Source organism: Caretta caretta, chromosome 2, assembly GCF_965140235.1.
Source record: "Caretta caretta isolate rCarCar2 chromosome 2, rCarCar1.hap1, whole genome shotgun sequence".
Lineage (NCBI taxonomy): Eukaryota > Metazoa > Chordata > Testudines > Cheloniidae > Caretta > Caretta caretta.
Genome location: NC_134207.1, coordinates 22616711 through 22631441, shown reverse-complemented (window position 1 = coordinate 22631441; position 14731 = coordinate 22616711). Strand labels below are relative to the sequence as shown.

The 14731-nt window shown below is 44.7% G+C and overlaps 1 protein-coding gene across 2 annotated transcripts; it reads right to left on the bottom strand.

Moving 5' to 3' along the window:
• Nucleotides 1-2376: 2376 nt before the first annotated feature.
• Nucleotides 2377-13614, bottom strand: KLHL38 (kelch like family member 38). Of its 2 annotated transcripts, XM_075124949.1 has the most exons (4): nt 13425-13614; nt 11400-12878; nt 8195-8300; nt 2377-4452 (listed from the first exon to the last, which is right to left on the bottom strand). In XM_075124949.1, the coding sequence occupies exons 2-4, from the start codon at nt 12747-12749 to the stop codon at nt 4166-4168; spliced, it is 1743 nt and encodes a 580-aa protein (XP_074981050.1). In that variant the 5' UTR covers nt 12750-12878; nt 13425-13614; the 3' UTR covers nt 2377-4165. The 2 variants fall into 2 exon arrangements, with proteins under 2 accessions (XP_074981050.1, XP_048697563.1); XM_048841606.2 differs by having other exon boundaries at nt 11400-13614.
• Nucleotides 13615-14731: the final 1117 nt, after the last annotated feature.

Sequence of the window (14731 nt, the reverse complement as noted above, 5' to 3'; positions counted from 1 at the left end):
CTTGTTAGTAGGGTGGTTGCCCTGCTCAAGTTCTGGTTCTGTAAGCCCTGTTTCAGGCATTTTTTTAAAGTTTGTATCCTTTGGGTTGAAATCTCTCTTGCTCGATCGCCATCCCTACTGTGAGATACAGGAATGACTCAAAGCCACATTAGACAGAGAGCATACCCTCTCCCTGCAGGACTTAACTTGTCAGAGAATCTGGAGTATTGCCCAACATTGAAATGTTGTATGTCTGGTTTTTGCACCTACATAGTGCCCAATCCTGCATTCCTTGTGTGACGGGTAGCAGATTTGGAGTGTGTGCGCAGAAGGAATACAAGGGCAGGCCCACAGTCAGTAAGGGCTAGATTGTCACTGTCCTCACTTGGCGGTACAGGGGAGAAAGAGGGATCATTGTGCATCCTAGAGAAAGGAGGCTTCACTGCACTCCATGGACTACAAGGTTAAGCCTGATGTGTTCTGCCCCTGCCCTCTGCATGTGAGCTAGGCACAGCCAGACCCTTATATGGATTATGAGATCATTGACAGCTACTTTATGTAGGTTCAAAAAAATCCTCACGCTTCAAAGTATAAACCAATTGTTTGGGGGTTAGGAGGATTATTCCATAATTGTTCAGTACAGGGATTCTTTTGCCTTGAGAAGTGTCTGGTGCTGGCCGTTGTAGGAGACCGGATGCTGAACTAGATGGATCTCTGGTCTGATCTGGTTTGGCAAGTCCCATGTTTGGCCCCTACTTTGCACAGGTGTTGACGACTGCACATGTTGTAAGACAGTAGAAAAAAGGGTTGCCAGATTTCTTCTGCATTAATAGCCCCAAATCACTTAAAAACTAGCCCAAAAGTAACCCAATATATTGATTGAAACAAAGTTTTTTTTTTTTATGAACACATTGGTCTATACATCAAATAACAAGCGAAAGCTTTCATTAGTTACCTAGTACAGATTTGATTTAAAAAAAAAAAAAAGCTACAAGCCCCAGTAGGGGTTCGTCCACATAAGCAACAAAGCAATCAAGATGGCAATCAAATTCAAAATCAAACCCCCAACACTGGTAGGTGCTGGGGGTGTGTGTATGTACTGCAAGAGGGTATTTGGGAAGTGTTGGAGGGGGTATTTGGAGGTGCTGGAGGGGTGCGTGTGTACTGGGGAGGAGTACTGGGGGATGCTGGAGGGGTGTGTGTTTACTGGGAGGGAGTATTGGGGGGTGTGGGAGGGGGTATTTGGAGGTGCTGGAGGAGTGTGAGTGTACTGGGATGGAGTATTGGGGGGTACTGGAGGGGTGGGTGTGTACTGGGAGGGAGTATTGGGGGGTGCTGGAGCAGTGGGTGTGTACTGGGAGGGGTATATGGGAGGTGCTGGAGGGGTGTGTGTGTACTGGGAGGGAGTATTTGGGGTGTGTGGGATGGGGGTGTGTGTACTGGAAGGGGTATATGGGGAGTGCTGGAGGGGGTATATGGGAGGTGCTGGAGGGGTGTGTGTGTACTGGGAGGGAGTATTTGGGGTGTGTGGGATGGGGGTGTGTGTACTGGAAGGGGTATATGGGGGGTGCTGGAGGGGTATATGGGAGGTGCTGGACAGTGTACTGGGAGGGGTATTTGGGGGGCTGCGGGATGAGTGTGTGTGCATACTGGTAGGGGTATATAGGGGGTGCTGTGGTCTCACACTCGAGGTTGGGGGCAGTGTTGCACTCTATGTCACGGTGGCAGGGTGAGTGGCACAGGCCCGGGACGCAGCGCCAGCCTGTCAGTCAGCACCTTCCTCCGGGCCTCTCTCTTTTCCCAGGGCAGGGAGCCAGGGCCTGGGCTTGTCACCCCTCCTGGCCAGGCTCTGAGGCCCTGCAGTGGGGCAGGCGACCTGGCTGAGAGGCGCATGGCAGCTCTGCTTACCTGGCAGGGCAGGCTAGGGCGGGTGGGATCCATCAGCTGCAGATGCAGAGGAGGGACCAATCAGGGTGTGGAGAGAGCTCGGCATCCGGAACATGAAGGGAGGACCGGGGGTACATGGGCTACTTGTGTTTTGAATGCCAGTTGTTATATTTTTTGAGCAGTTGTGGGATGCAGTATTTTGGAAATTCCACAACCCCTGACTGCTCAAAAAATACCGCAACTGGCATTCACAAGTAGCCTAATTCCAGGGGGAAAATGCGGACTTGGCAGGCCCTTGGTGGAAAGTTTAGGAGCTGAAGGGTGGAGCCTGTATTCATCTCCACTCATGCTCAAATAAATTGGTTAGTCGCTAAGGTGCCACAAGTACTCCTTTTCTTTTTGCGAATACAGACTAACACGGCTGTTCCTCTGAAACCTGTCATTTCCTCTTTTGAAGGTTTCCTCAGATTCCTAGAAGAAAAGAGCTGGCAAAAACCACAAGTAGCAAAATCACATCACAGTTTGCTTTATAGGGAACAATTCTCTGTTGTAGCATTAAAACTAGACACTTGAAATGTAATTTCCCCCTCTGATTCAACTACTTTCCATTAGCCCATCAGTTCCTCATATTTGTCTGCACTCCTGTAAAGGCTTTGATACAATGAGAACCGTGTTACGTTTTGGACGTCCATTCCCTAGATGCTGATCACCAACTGCCATGAAAACCCCTCACTGTCTCAACAGTCTGTGGTGACTGGTCTGAGAGTCCAGGACATCTTCGCTATCAGATGGTAATTCTGTCCCTTCAAAAATGTAAACTCAGTGGCAAATCCCCACAAGATGCCACCAGCAATTGAACTGTTTAACCAAATGATGGAGTGAAAGTTTGCTCCTTTTGGAAAGTTTTCTTTTCTGTTACTGGTTTTCTGTCATCTGTTTCCCAGCAGGGTTGTGTTGTTTTAGTTTTAGTTTTTGAAAGGGGAGGACAGTAGTGGTTTATTTCTTGCTCCCTGCATATATATCTTCTCTTCTGGATCCACTGTCCTCATTGTGTTACCCCTGTTTTTCCAGCTTTACAGGAGTTCCCATGTTTAGCAGCTTCATAGCCAACCTCTATGTCTGACTTCATTGTAAACCCTGATATAGAGAGAGGACTGGAAGCTTTCCCTTCTCCTCTCCAAAAAGAAGAAACAAGTATATGACTTTTGGGCTTCCTGTACCCCTCTCTTCATTTCCTTCCTCTCTTCTAGGGTTGCCAACTCTGACTGAGGCTATTCCGGGAGATATTTTTCCCCAACATGACATCATCTCATTTTTAAAAAATATCCTATTAAAATCTCCTGGATTGCTTTCAATAGTTACCAGGAGATCAGTGCTGATTCCAGGAAATTCCAGGCCAGTCCTGGAGGGTTGGCAACCCTTCTCTTGTTCCTTAAGGGAGGAGATAGACGAGAAAAATCTTAGAGAGACCTTGACCCACTTTCCTCCAGTCACCAGGACAGTGGTCAGCTCTGGGGATTCAAATCTCCATCTCACCAACACTTGAAAGGGTTCAAAGTCAAGGATTGGGGTTTTGTTCCTCTCTAGCTTGTGATGTGGAACATTAAATATAGACTAATTTCTTCCCTACCTTCCTATATAACCTGTTCATTTTTAAAAGCCCTTGTTTTAGCATTAACTGATGGCAGAAAGGTTTTCCCTGTTACTAGATGAATATTGTAGCAAATCCATGGCTATGTAGCACCACATGGCTACTCAGAACTTTGTGGTGAGTCGGGGGGCATAGAACTCAAATCCTCCTATTCCTAAAGCCCCTGCCACCTGAACTAAAAGAGAAATTATCTTAGTATCCTGGGCTATAATACACTGTTGAGGAGTCCTATTTCTGTCAAGTAGATGGCAGTGGTATAAATACATTAGCAACTTTGTTGTGACATGTTTCCCCTGAGACTTCAGCATTTCTATCTGTCTTCCAAAACACGTTATATTCCGTGAAATCCTGAGGCTCTTGCCCAGTTTTTACTCCAATTGCTTGAGTAAAATCTGAGTAAGGACCTCAGGGTGGGGCCATTGGGCAATATAGTATGTACTCTGGTATTTTACACCAAATTACATCCCATTTTGCAGCAGTATGCACATATATATCTGAGAATTCAGGACCTTTTGCACACAGCACCCTGGAGATGACTGCCTCCTTTGGTTGCTTCACTGCCAGAGGATTGGGGCAGTTGCTAGTACTTTCCATATACATCGTACCCAGCAATTTTGGCCCTTTGGGCCAGAGTAACACAAGATTCCTTTACAGGAGGTTGGAATAGGGGACACACAGAAGAGCAAGGCATCCATGGTCAAAGAGTTTGTGTGGGAGTTTCCCCTTCAAAGTCCATGTGTCAGTCTCAGGATCATAGCAGTCCAATGAATCAGAGTCTTGGATTGTATTGTCTGCAGTGAGACAGCGCCCCCCGGTTACATATAGCTTGTTTTTTATCACAGCAGCCCCGTGATGCATCCGTCTGTCCTTCATGTCTGCACACTTAACAAACTTGTTGGCCTTAGTATCGTAGGCGATTATTCTCCGGGTGTACCCTAGACACAAATCAGGGAATGGAAGAGGTGAGTAGTAGTTAAAATCTAAATCCAACAGAAGGGATAACAACATATTTCCTGCTCGTCTTCAAGACCCTTATCAATCTCGTAATTATATGGTTTGTTAATTTTGCAGGACTATGGGCCTCACTAGGCACATCTAATTTACCAGGGGAGTGCTAATATGTCACATTCATGATGTATGTCTAGCTATCCAAGTTCTCCTTTCATCACAGTATCTGAGCACTTGGGAATGCTATAAAATCCCCTGATATATGCAGATAGAATGTAGGATTAGCTGTACCAGATCAGACTGTAGTTCTGTCAAGCACAGTTTGTGCTTCCAGTTTTCTGCCTCTATTTTTCAAACCCCAGTGTATTTCTGCTAGCTGGACATATGAACTTTCACCCCCGTGCTGGTCTCAGAAATATACAGACAACTCCCATTGGCATCAATGGCAAAATAAGGCCATGTCTCCCCGTTCTGAGAGCCATACTGTGCCCTGTATTAATGATTCATTCATACAGGAGTGGAAACATCATAACTTTTCACTTGTGGACTTCCCACCAGATCATTCCCTCGCATGAGGAGGGGAGAGGTTTGCCTCCCTAGAACAGGCACCTGAAGTGATGAAAAGTCCTAAAATCTTTTTCTGACAGCTTTGTCTAATTGCCTTTAGTGTTACTCAAAATTTAGAGATAGCCCAAAACCAGCAGCTCAGGTATGAGCATTTTGGAATTTCGAGAGGCAGGTGTGGGGATTGTATTCCAACTCAGATCCCTGGATCTGACCACACCTCTAACAGCTTTGGTTTTGGGTCAGATGTAGCACTGCAAGAAATCTGTTTTGCAGTTCCAGCTCAGTGTGGCCCAGATTTTGCAAGAGCAGCTCATCTCACAAGTTTCCAGATATTTGGAGCTGGTCTCATGAGCTTTTGGCCCTATTGGATCAGAACCTGAAGCCTACCCCTAATTCTGTCTCAAAGCCTGATCCAGGGCCCACTAGTAGATACTGCCAATAGAAGTTAAAAGTGGTGGGCAAGGGAAAAATGTAGGCTTCTAACAAAAAAGGGGGCTTGTCTATGAGGTGCACTAGTCTATGCTAGAGAGGTGTAAATTCTAGTGTGCCCTAGCATGGTGCACACTGCCAGGGCCTTGTGGGCCTTGCTGGCGTACATGAAAAGTTCTCTAGTGCATGTTAATGAAATACTGTTTCAAACAGCACTACAGTAACATGCAGCAGGGGATTTTTAGTGTATGCCAGCAGGTTCCATGAAGGCCAATTAGTGCACAACACACTAGGGTGCACTAAAATTTGCATCCCTCTTGTGAGGACTAACACGCCATGTAGACAAGCCCCAAGACTCTTGTTGTTCAGCCAACATGTTCTCCCTTCTTTCATTCTGAGTTGTTTTTCAAGAAAACCTTGAAATGTGGTGAATGCTGTTTTTAAAAAAAACATTGTTTTGTTTTGTAATTTCAGCTGTTGCTAAACCAGAAAAATTGGGCTAATCGATTGGTGTAATTGCTGGTAAATGACAACTTATCTGCCGTAAATCTCTCTGCTTTAAAGAAGAATGGAATATGTTTAACGTTAACTTGGATTTTTGTGGGTTTTGTTAAATAAATAATTTTTAAACACAGTTTAGGCCTTAAGCTCATCAGCAGAATACTTGGGTCCACACAAGCATATCAGATAAATACATTTGAAGGTAAGAGTTGAAAATCCTTTTCACCTACTTCTTTGCTGTGGTCTGATATACTTTGCTTCCCCTGGGACCTAATCCTGAAGGGTTTACTCAGGCTCAGGAGTCTTCCCCCTCCTTTGAGTAGTAGCTTTCTTTGTGAATAGTCCCAATAGCTTCAAGGAAGGGAAGTCTGGTCTAGTGGTTAGAGTGCCGACTTGGGAGTCCTTGGTTCAAATCCCTGCTCCATGCCGAACTTTCTGTTTGATCTTGGACAAGTCCGTTAGGCCATGCTTAGCCTACAAACTTCTGCTGGCATAGTTATTCATAGATTCCAAGGTCAGAAAGGAACAGTGTGATATGTAGTCTGAGTTGTATAACACAGGCCATAGAACGTCCCCAAAATAATTCCTAGAGCAGATCTTTTAGAAAAACATCCAATCTTGATTTTAAAATGGTCAGTGATGGAGAATCCATCATTGGTAAATTGTTCCAATGGTTAATTACTCTGACTGTGTACCTTATTCGCAGTCTGAATTGGTCTAGCTTCAACTTCCATTCGTTGGATTGTGTTTATATGTTTCTCTGCCAAACTGAAGAGCCCATTATCAAATATTTGTTCCCTGGGTAGGTACTTATGAACTGTGATAAAGTCACCCCTTAACTTTCTCTGGGTGGGTGAGGGTGTGATTTGTGACCGGTGTAGCTGAGCTGGCAGAAGCTCTTAGAATAGATGCAGTTATACTGGCAAAACGGTGTTTTTACAGTGATATCCTATTTCGCTCATGATGGCTGGTTTTACTGTACTGGCCCAGAGTGCAACTTTGCTAGTATAGCTGTGCCATAGTAGGAGCACTAGTATACTGGTATTCCTCGACTGGTAAAGGAGTCATCGAGCTTGCCTACAGGGGAGATCCTGAAATGTTAATCTGAATTAACTAAATGTGTTAATTTAAAGTGAATTAATTAATATGCATCAAAACCCTGGTGAATACCCTCATTCAGAATTAAAGTGGCCTTAATGTGGTTTTGTTTATGGTGAATTAAGCGATACTGAATCAAGGCCACTTTAATTCTGAATGCGGGTGTTCATGCAGGGTTTTAATGCAGTTTAACTAAACCACTGTAAATTCACACATTTTGTTCAATCAGATTAATTCTCTTGGCTGTCCCCATGTAGTCAAGCCCCTACTGTAGACATGAATAGCACTCTGCTCCACAAGCAGTCCCACTGAAACCCATGGAGTGAAGTGCAGTGCTGCTACTCAACAAGAGCAAATGTGGCAAAATCAGTTTTTTTCTGTAAAACACCATGGAGCTAAATTCTCACTTCCCCCTGAGAAGCAGTACACAGATGCATCAGCTCAGGACCAAAACATGGAAGGAACTGTGATGCTCTCATATCAGGTTCCTGGGCTGGTTCCCTCCTTACTCTAGAACAGTGGTTCTCAAAGCCGGTCCGCCGCTTGTTCAGGGACAGCCCCTGCCGGGCCGGACTGGTTTGTTTACCTGCCGCATCCTCAGGTTAGGCCGATCGTGGCTCCCACTGGCCGCGGTTTGCCGCTCCAGGCCAATGGGGGCTGTGGGAAGGGCGGCCAGTGGTGGACCGGCTTTGAGAACCACTGCTCTAGAAGAGAATTAATCTGCATTAGCCCTTTACCAGATGGAGATTACTTCCCACATAGGCTGGCTTTCTCTGTTGCGTGGGGAGTTAGAGTTCAGGCTCTGGACATTAGCTACCTCTCTCTGCCTGCTGACCTCCCATCTGGGAGGGGAGATGGTAGCAGCCCGCAAGCCTGCTGTGACCAATGGTATAGTACACTGCACATGGGCAGTAGAGGGCGTTGTTTGTCCCCCTTCATCCCGTGTGGGCCGCAAAGCTAAGTGACAACATTGCCTCATTTTACTATCCCTTCACATAAAGGAAATTGCCTCAGCAAGTTGATTGCCTCAGAATGTATTAAAGATGTAAAGAAACCGTTGGTAAGTAAGTATGTCAAATTCCATGGGAGTTAGTCTTGTGCAGCTGACATGAATGACCTAGTATAACTGCTTACCTCCAACAATGATGATACGGTCTCCAATCAGTACTGCTGGTGCACAAACATTCTTCACCATTCTGGTCTCCATTCTAAACCACATGTTCCTGGATATGTGGTAAACCTGAAAAGTACATAAAGATACACACTGTAAATTATGCAGCATTTCAGCAGACAATCACACCTACAGAAATGGCTACTTGCTTGTTTGTTGATTCGTTAACATGCACGAAAACTATGTACTGCATTGAGCTGCTGAAAAATGGAGAACATTTCCCCACAAATTATTTGCTAATCTGTCCCCTCTGAAAAAAATTCAGTCCTAGTTGCACATAGATCTGATGACAGCCATCCAATTGACCCAGCCGTTGTATTCACATCTCTGATTGGTGTGGGCCAGCTTAGCACAGAGAATTGATAATGGAACCTTGACCTGTTGGGAGCCAAGCCACATTTAGGCCTGACAGAAGCCTGCTGTGGATTTTAAGAGTCTGTTCTGATAACACGTAACAGCCTAAGCATAAGTAGAACTGTGTATGTATAAGAAACCACAGAGTATTCATGCTGGAAAAACAAGAAAACTCAAGTAACTAAAAAAACTAGAACAAACTGGTTTGAACTAACAGTTTGAACCCGTACTGATGCGGGAGGAGAGTTAACATGAAAATGAGAAACTAATACATATGTATAAGAAAATATAACAAAATTATAAATTTTGTTTAACAAAGGGAGGTTGAAGTTGTATTGTCCAGTGTTGGAGGCGACTGTGATGAGATCATTCGGATAAGCTTCCCACTTGTGAGTAATTGATCACTATTTGCTGAGTTGTGCCTTAATAAATATTTGTTAGACCCATCTGCTCAGTAAGTGAACCTTCATCCAACATGACTCATTCATCTCTATGTCACCAGTTCAAATGTGGCTCTTGTTGTTAGTGACTGAGAGTTATTGCCAGAAGTTGGCTGTTCAGAGGCCTATGTTTGGAGTGTCAAATGTGTCAACCACATCTACTAAGTGATTGTCTCGGGACATCTCCCACCTGCATCTAACTTCCACTGATAATTGAATTACATCCCTGTGGTAAGTACAGAGTTGATTATGTGCTGTTGCCGTCTTGATCAACAGGGATTGAACCAGGGATCTCTAGGATTAAAGAACCAGGATCTGTAACTGAAGCTGTAACAGACTCTGTGCCTGACCCACAGAGGATCTGAGAGGGACACATAGAGTGGGATACATGCTTCCTGTGAGAAGAGGAATCTCATCCTCTGAGCATCTGAGGTCCACCCTCAGCAAGTTTGCAGATGACACTAAACTGGGAGGAGTGGTAGATATGCTGGAGCATAGGGACAGGATACAGAGGGACCTAGACAAATTAGAAGATTGGGCCAAAAGAAATCTGATGAGGTTCAACAAAGACAAGTGCAGAGTCCTGCACTTAGAACGGAAGAATCCCATGCACTGCTAAGACTAGGGACCGAATGGATAGGTAGCAGTTCTGCAGAAAAGGACCTAGGGGTACAGTGGACGAGAAGCTGGATATGAGTCAACAGTGTGCCCTTGTTGCCAAGAAGGCTAATGGCATTTTGGGCTGTATAAGTAGGGGCATTGCCAGCAGATCGAGGGACGTGATCGTTCCTCTCTATTCAACATTGGTGAGGCCTCATCTGGAGTACTGTGTCCAGTTTTGGGCCCCACTCTACAAGAAGGATGTGGAAAAATAGGAAAGTGTCCAGCGGAGGGCAACAAAAATGATTAGGGGACTGGAACACATGACTTATGAGGAGAGGCTGAGGGAACTGGGATTGTTTAGTCTGCAGAAGAGAAGAATGAGGGGGGATAGGATAGCTGCTTTCAACTACCTGAAAGAGGGTTCCAAAGAGGATGGCTCTAGACTGTTCTCAGTGGTAGCAGATGACAGAACAAAGAGTAATGGTCTCAAGTTGCAGTGAGGGAGGTTTAGGTTGGATATTAGGAAAAAAATTTTCACTAGGAGGGTGGTGAAGCACTGGAATGCATTACCTAGGGAGGTGGTGGAATCTCTTTCCTTTGAGGTTTTTAAGGTCAGGCTTGACAAAGCCCTGGCTGGGATGATTTAGTTGGGGATTGGCCCTGCTTTGAGCAGGGGGTTGGACTAGATGACCTCCTGAGATCCCTTCCAACCCTGATATTCTATGATGGTTTAAATCTTGGACAAGCCCTCACTCGGCAACCTCTACCACCTTGGTTGACACTATGGGTTGAACCAGGCACCTGCAGAATTAAAAGCATAAGTCTTTACAGCTTGAGCTAAACAGCTAGGCTCTCTCTGAGAGCTGTAACAGACTCATATCCTCTGTGGACTGGGCACATTGAGGGACCCAAAAAACACATTGACCAGGTGGTTACACTTGCCAGGAAAAACAATATTAACACGTGACTAACACATTAAATATGAAAGTATTTAACGTATTTTTGCCTCCTTTTAAAACAGTTTTACAGCTGGCAGTGAGGTGGAGAGCCAGTGTTAAGTGACCAACTGGAAACCACAGACCCTCAGTAGGGAGTGCATGGGCCATTGGGAACCACTGGCTTGTGTGAGATGAAATAGCAGTTTCAATCCTGGTCCTAGTGAATAGGAATCCATATCACAGTAACCACCATCACAACTAGTGTCTTTGCTGTTACTGTCTGAGGAGAGACAAAGGACTGAGACCCAGATTCAGCCAGGAACTTAAGCACCCGCCTAATAGTGAGCACTGACTTCAATGGGAATACTCACATATAAAGTTAGCCATGTGGTTAAGTTCCTGGAGTCAGGGCCTGAGTGGGCATCAGTTTGCAAGACTGTCAATATGACACCTTTCACAAGCACTAACATCACATAGAGCCGACCCTGAGATCTTTACTCAGTTTTACTCAATCAGGCAAACTCTCATTGAAACCAGTGGGAATCTGCCTGAGAAAGGACTGAGTAAAACCTCAGAAGGGCCTCAGGGTTTGGGCCTTAACAATAATAAAGGCTACTTGTGGAAATATAAAAGCATTTGAACAGCATTTCCTACATACTGGACTACCCTGAATGAGCATTTGCAACTTAGCATGTGTATCTTGCCTTCGACTACATGAGACTCATTGCAAATTCAGTTCTATATTGGGCTTTGATTTCACTAGTTGGGCTTGGGTGTCAGTCACTGAATACCCTGGAGGAAATGCACATAAGATGAGCCAGAGTGACAATTACCTGTATTAGACGGACAGGGTTTTGCATAACGTCTTCCCCTCCAAAGAGATAAATTCTTTGGTCTTTAGCTGCAACGGCAGGGTGAAGGACAGCAACGGGCATGTTTGCCATGTTCTCCCAGATGTTATAAATGCTGTCATACCTCTCCATGGAATTCAGAATTTCCTGTTTCTCTCCAATTCCTCCAATTGAGAAAATGTAGTTCTTATAGGCTATGCTCCTGTGAGAATAGCGTGGAACCAGCATGTGTTCAACTAATCTCCACTGATTTAGCTTGAGGGAAAAAATATAAACATTATCACTGACTGGACTTTTCTCACAGCTAACGGGCATCCCTCCTAGCACATAGATATTGCTATGCAAGCTCACTGCAGAGGCTTTGTAAAGGCGCACAGGATGCTTGGCGAGGCTCAGCCACTGGTTGGTCCTCTCGTCATACAGCAGGACGTCCCTGGTTGTCGTCTGGTTGTCCTTCCTGCCACCAACGATTATGAGGAACTCTTGGTACGAATATCTGCGAGGAACGTGCCACATGGGTTTGATGTCAGGAGTGCTAGTGCTATATAATGAGAACATCTGTCTCCTCGCTGATTCCAGGATGCTTCTACAAGCGGGTGACGACTGAATGAGGGAATTATTGGCAATGAAGTGGAAAAGGAAGGTTGGGTGGACATACTGAAGCCGGACCTTCTTGAACAAATCTTGGATATAGCCCTGTCGTGCCTGGAGATCGTGCCGGATCCAGACCATCAGTGTCTCAAACACTTGTTCCTCCTCACCACAGAGCTCATCGTCCCCAAGGTAATCGATCAACTCCAGTGCACAAAGCTCCTTCAGGTCTTCAGAAGAGGCTACTTCAGGAAAGTATTTGAGAGCCATCTCCTTGGCTTTCTTATTGAGATTCTGGCAGTTCAAGATTTCAGAGAGCCTTAACATGCTCAGGCAATTCTCAGGAGTCAGCCGGTCCTGGAGGTACAAGGAGCAGGCCTGGAACAATTTAATGTACTGTAACATGGAAGTGGCCTCCATTAGGTACAAGACGTTCTCGGGTGTTATAAGAATCTCTCCTGTGTAAACATAAAGGACAATCTGATACAAAATATTGGAGTCAATGCCTTTCAAGTCGACTTTTGCCTGGCAACTCTCTTTAAAGTTGTTACAGAACATTGCCTTGAAGTAAGGACTGCTTGCAGCCAGCACATTCCTGTGGCAAGGGATTTCAAACTCGCTAGTGCAGAGAGTAACATCAGTCAACATCCTGTTTTGCCTTAAAACGTTGAGCTGCCTCAATAGTTCGGAGGAGAAGTCCTGGTCTTTGAAGAGAAGGTCCTTTGCAGATTCTTCCTCCATAGCGAAATGTGTGAGAGAGGAATATTGGGCTTGGCAGGGAAAACAAGTTCTTAGCAGCTTTTATTGAAATGCTCAGCTCCAAAGGGGCCAGGGATCAGAACTTTGATGGTTACTCTAAATATTCTAACTCTGTTTGTGCACAGAAATAAGAACAGTGGTTAAGTGCAGTGGGAAAGGAGGTCACTCAGCATCTGCTTATTTGTTTTTTAAACGTATCAGATGTGAGGTAGGAATCTTCTGTTAGCCTGACACAAAGCATAAGCACTAAAATTATCTTGCTGACTTGGGGCTAAAGTGAAAAGCCCTGAGCAAATTGTATGTTCATTTTAAACATGTCTAATAAATGTGCTTAGCCTTCACTATTTTTAAAGTATTTTTCTTCACTATTTTTAAAGTATTCGCAATTTAGTAACTTATGTCTCTTTTCCTTAGAGTTAGTCATTACTGAAGAATATAAATCTGGCAGAGCTAAACTCTGCAACGGGCAAACTAAACTCTAGAGACTGGGGATCTGCACTGAAATGGTTATTTATTAACTCTGATTAGTTGTTGTTTTTTATATTAATCAGACACACGACTAAACAATGTACCAGGCAGAACAATAAGATGGCTATCTATCTTCATGACAATCTGACTGCTCAATCTGCGGTGAAATCACATGGTAGAAATGTTTACCTTATGTTGTCCTTCACTGTATTCACTCACTTTGTGTCCTTTAGTCTCTGCTGAGATTTTCCATAGCTAGTATTGTACATGAGTAAAACTATATACCCTCAAGATGTTTCTTTCTGTTGGTAAGTGATTCATGGAGGGTCATTTCTGGATTTGTTTATTCTGAAGGCACTTTCGCTGCTTTCCGGAGCTTTGTGAAAGAACCACCAGGCAATGAGGTGTTGTATACATTCCAGGGCTAAGAATAGTCACATATGGACTTCTCACTGTTATCACATGTGACTTTCCCCTTGCCTTTTGCAAGGAGCTGAACATTACTGAGCATGCCCAAGGGGTGTTTTCCTGGCCAGTGTTTACATATAACAAATAGACTCTGAAACCAAGGTACACTTATAAAAGTTCTGGCTGTCCATTTGGAAACAACCAGAAGGCCCTGTCCTGAAGTGCCTGGGAATTCTAGAAGCCTGTAAACAGTCTGAAATGCCTAGCACTAGGTATGCACTTTCATCCTGAAGGAGGGGAAAACAGAGGTATCAAGAGTTTCTGACGGGACAATATTTTCATTTTAAGGAATAGGGGAAAGACCCTCTAATCTATCTGCTGAGATTTGGGACTGAGCGCGGGAGAAGCCGGTAGCACTGGGTGTTTTGCTCTAATGCTCCCATTGTAGCGAACCACCCATTTTCTATAAGCCAGAACTCTGAGATAAGCAGCTGTTATCTCTCCCTGCTCAGAATGTAGGTGAGTGTCCAGGTGACTTGTCTAACTGGAGTTTGGACTGTCAAAGTTTGCTGTCTCAGAAGTTTCTGATTCTGATGCTGCATGTACTTAACAGAGCACTGAAAGAGTAACATGTAGCGGCTCTATAATACCTTTCGCACTGGGGCCTCCATTATCTTTAGAAACCTTAATTAATTAAGCCGCACAATACTCCTTGAGGAAGGTAAATATTCCAGATGGGGAAACTGAGTCTCAGAGAGGTGAAGTGACTTGCTGAAGTTCACACAGCAAATCAGTGTCAGAACTGGGAATGTAACCCAGGAGCCCTAACTCCCAGTCTCTTGCTGTGACCACTTGTTAGTTTCCCCCCTCCCACACACACACCTTTTTTTTGAGGGCATTGTATCCTAAAGCTGTTTTTTACCCGTACAATGTCAAACTAGCTTGTTGGCTGTCCAGAAAAACAAGACTCCTTTTCATGTTCTGATGGCGAAGCCATATGTAGGATTGAGTGCAGTGGTCAGAAATTCCTTATGTCTGCATGCAGTTAGACCGAGACAGACACCAGTGAAAGGCCTCTGGTGCCTCTG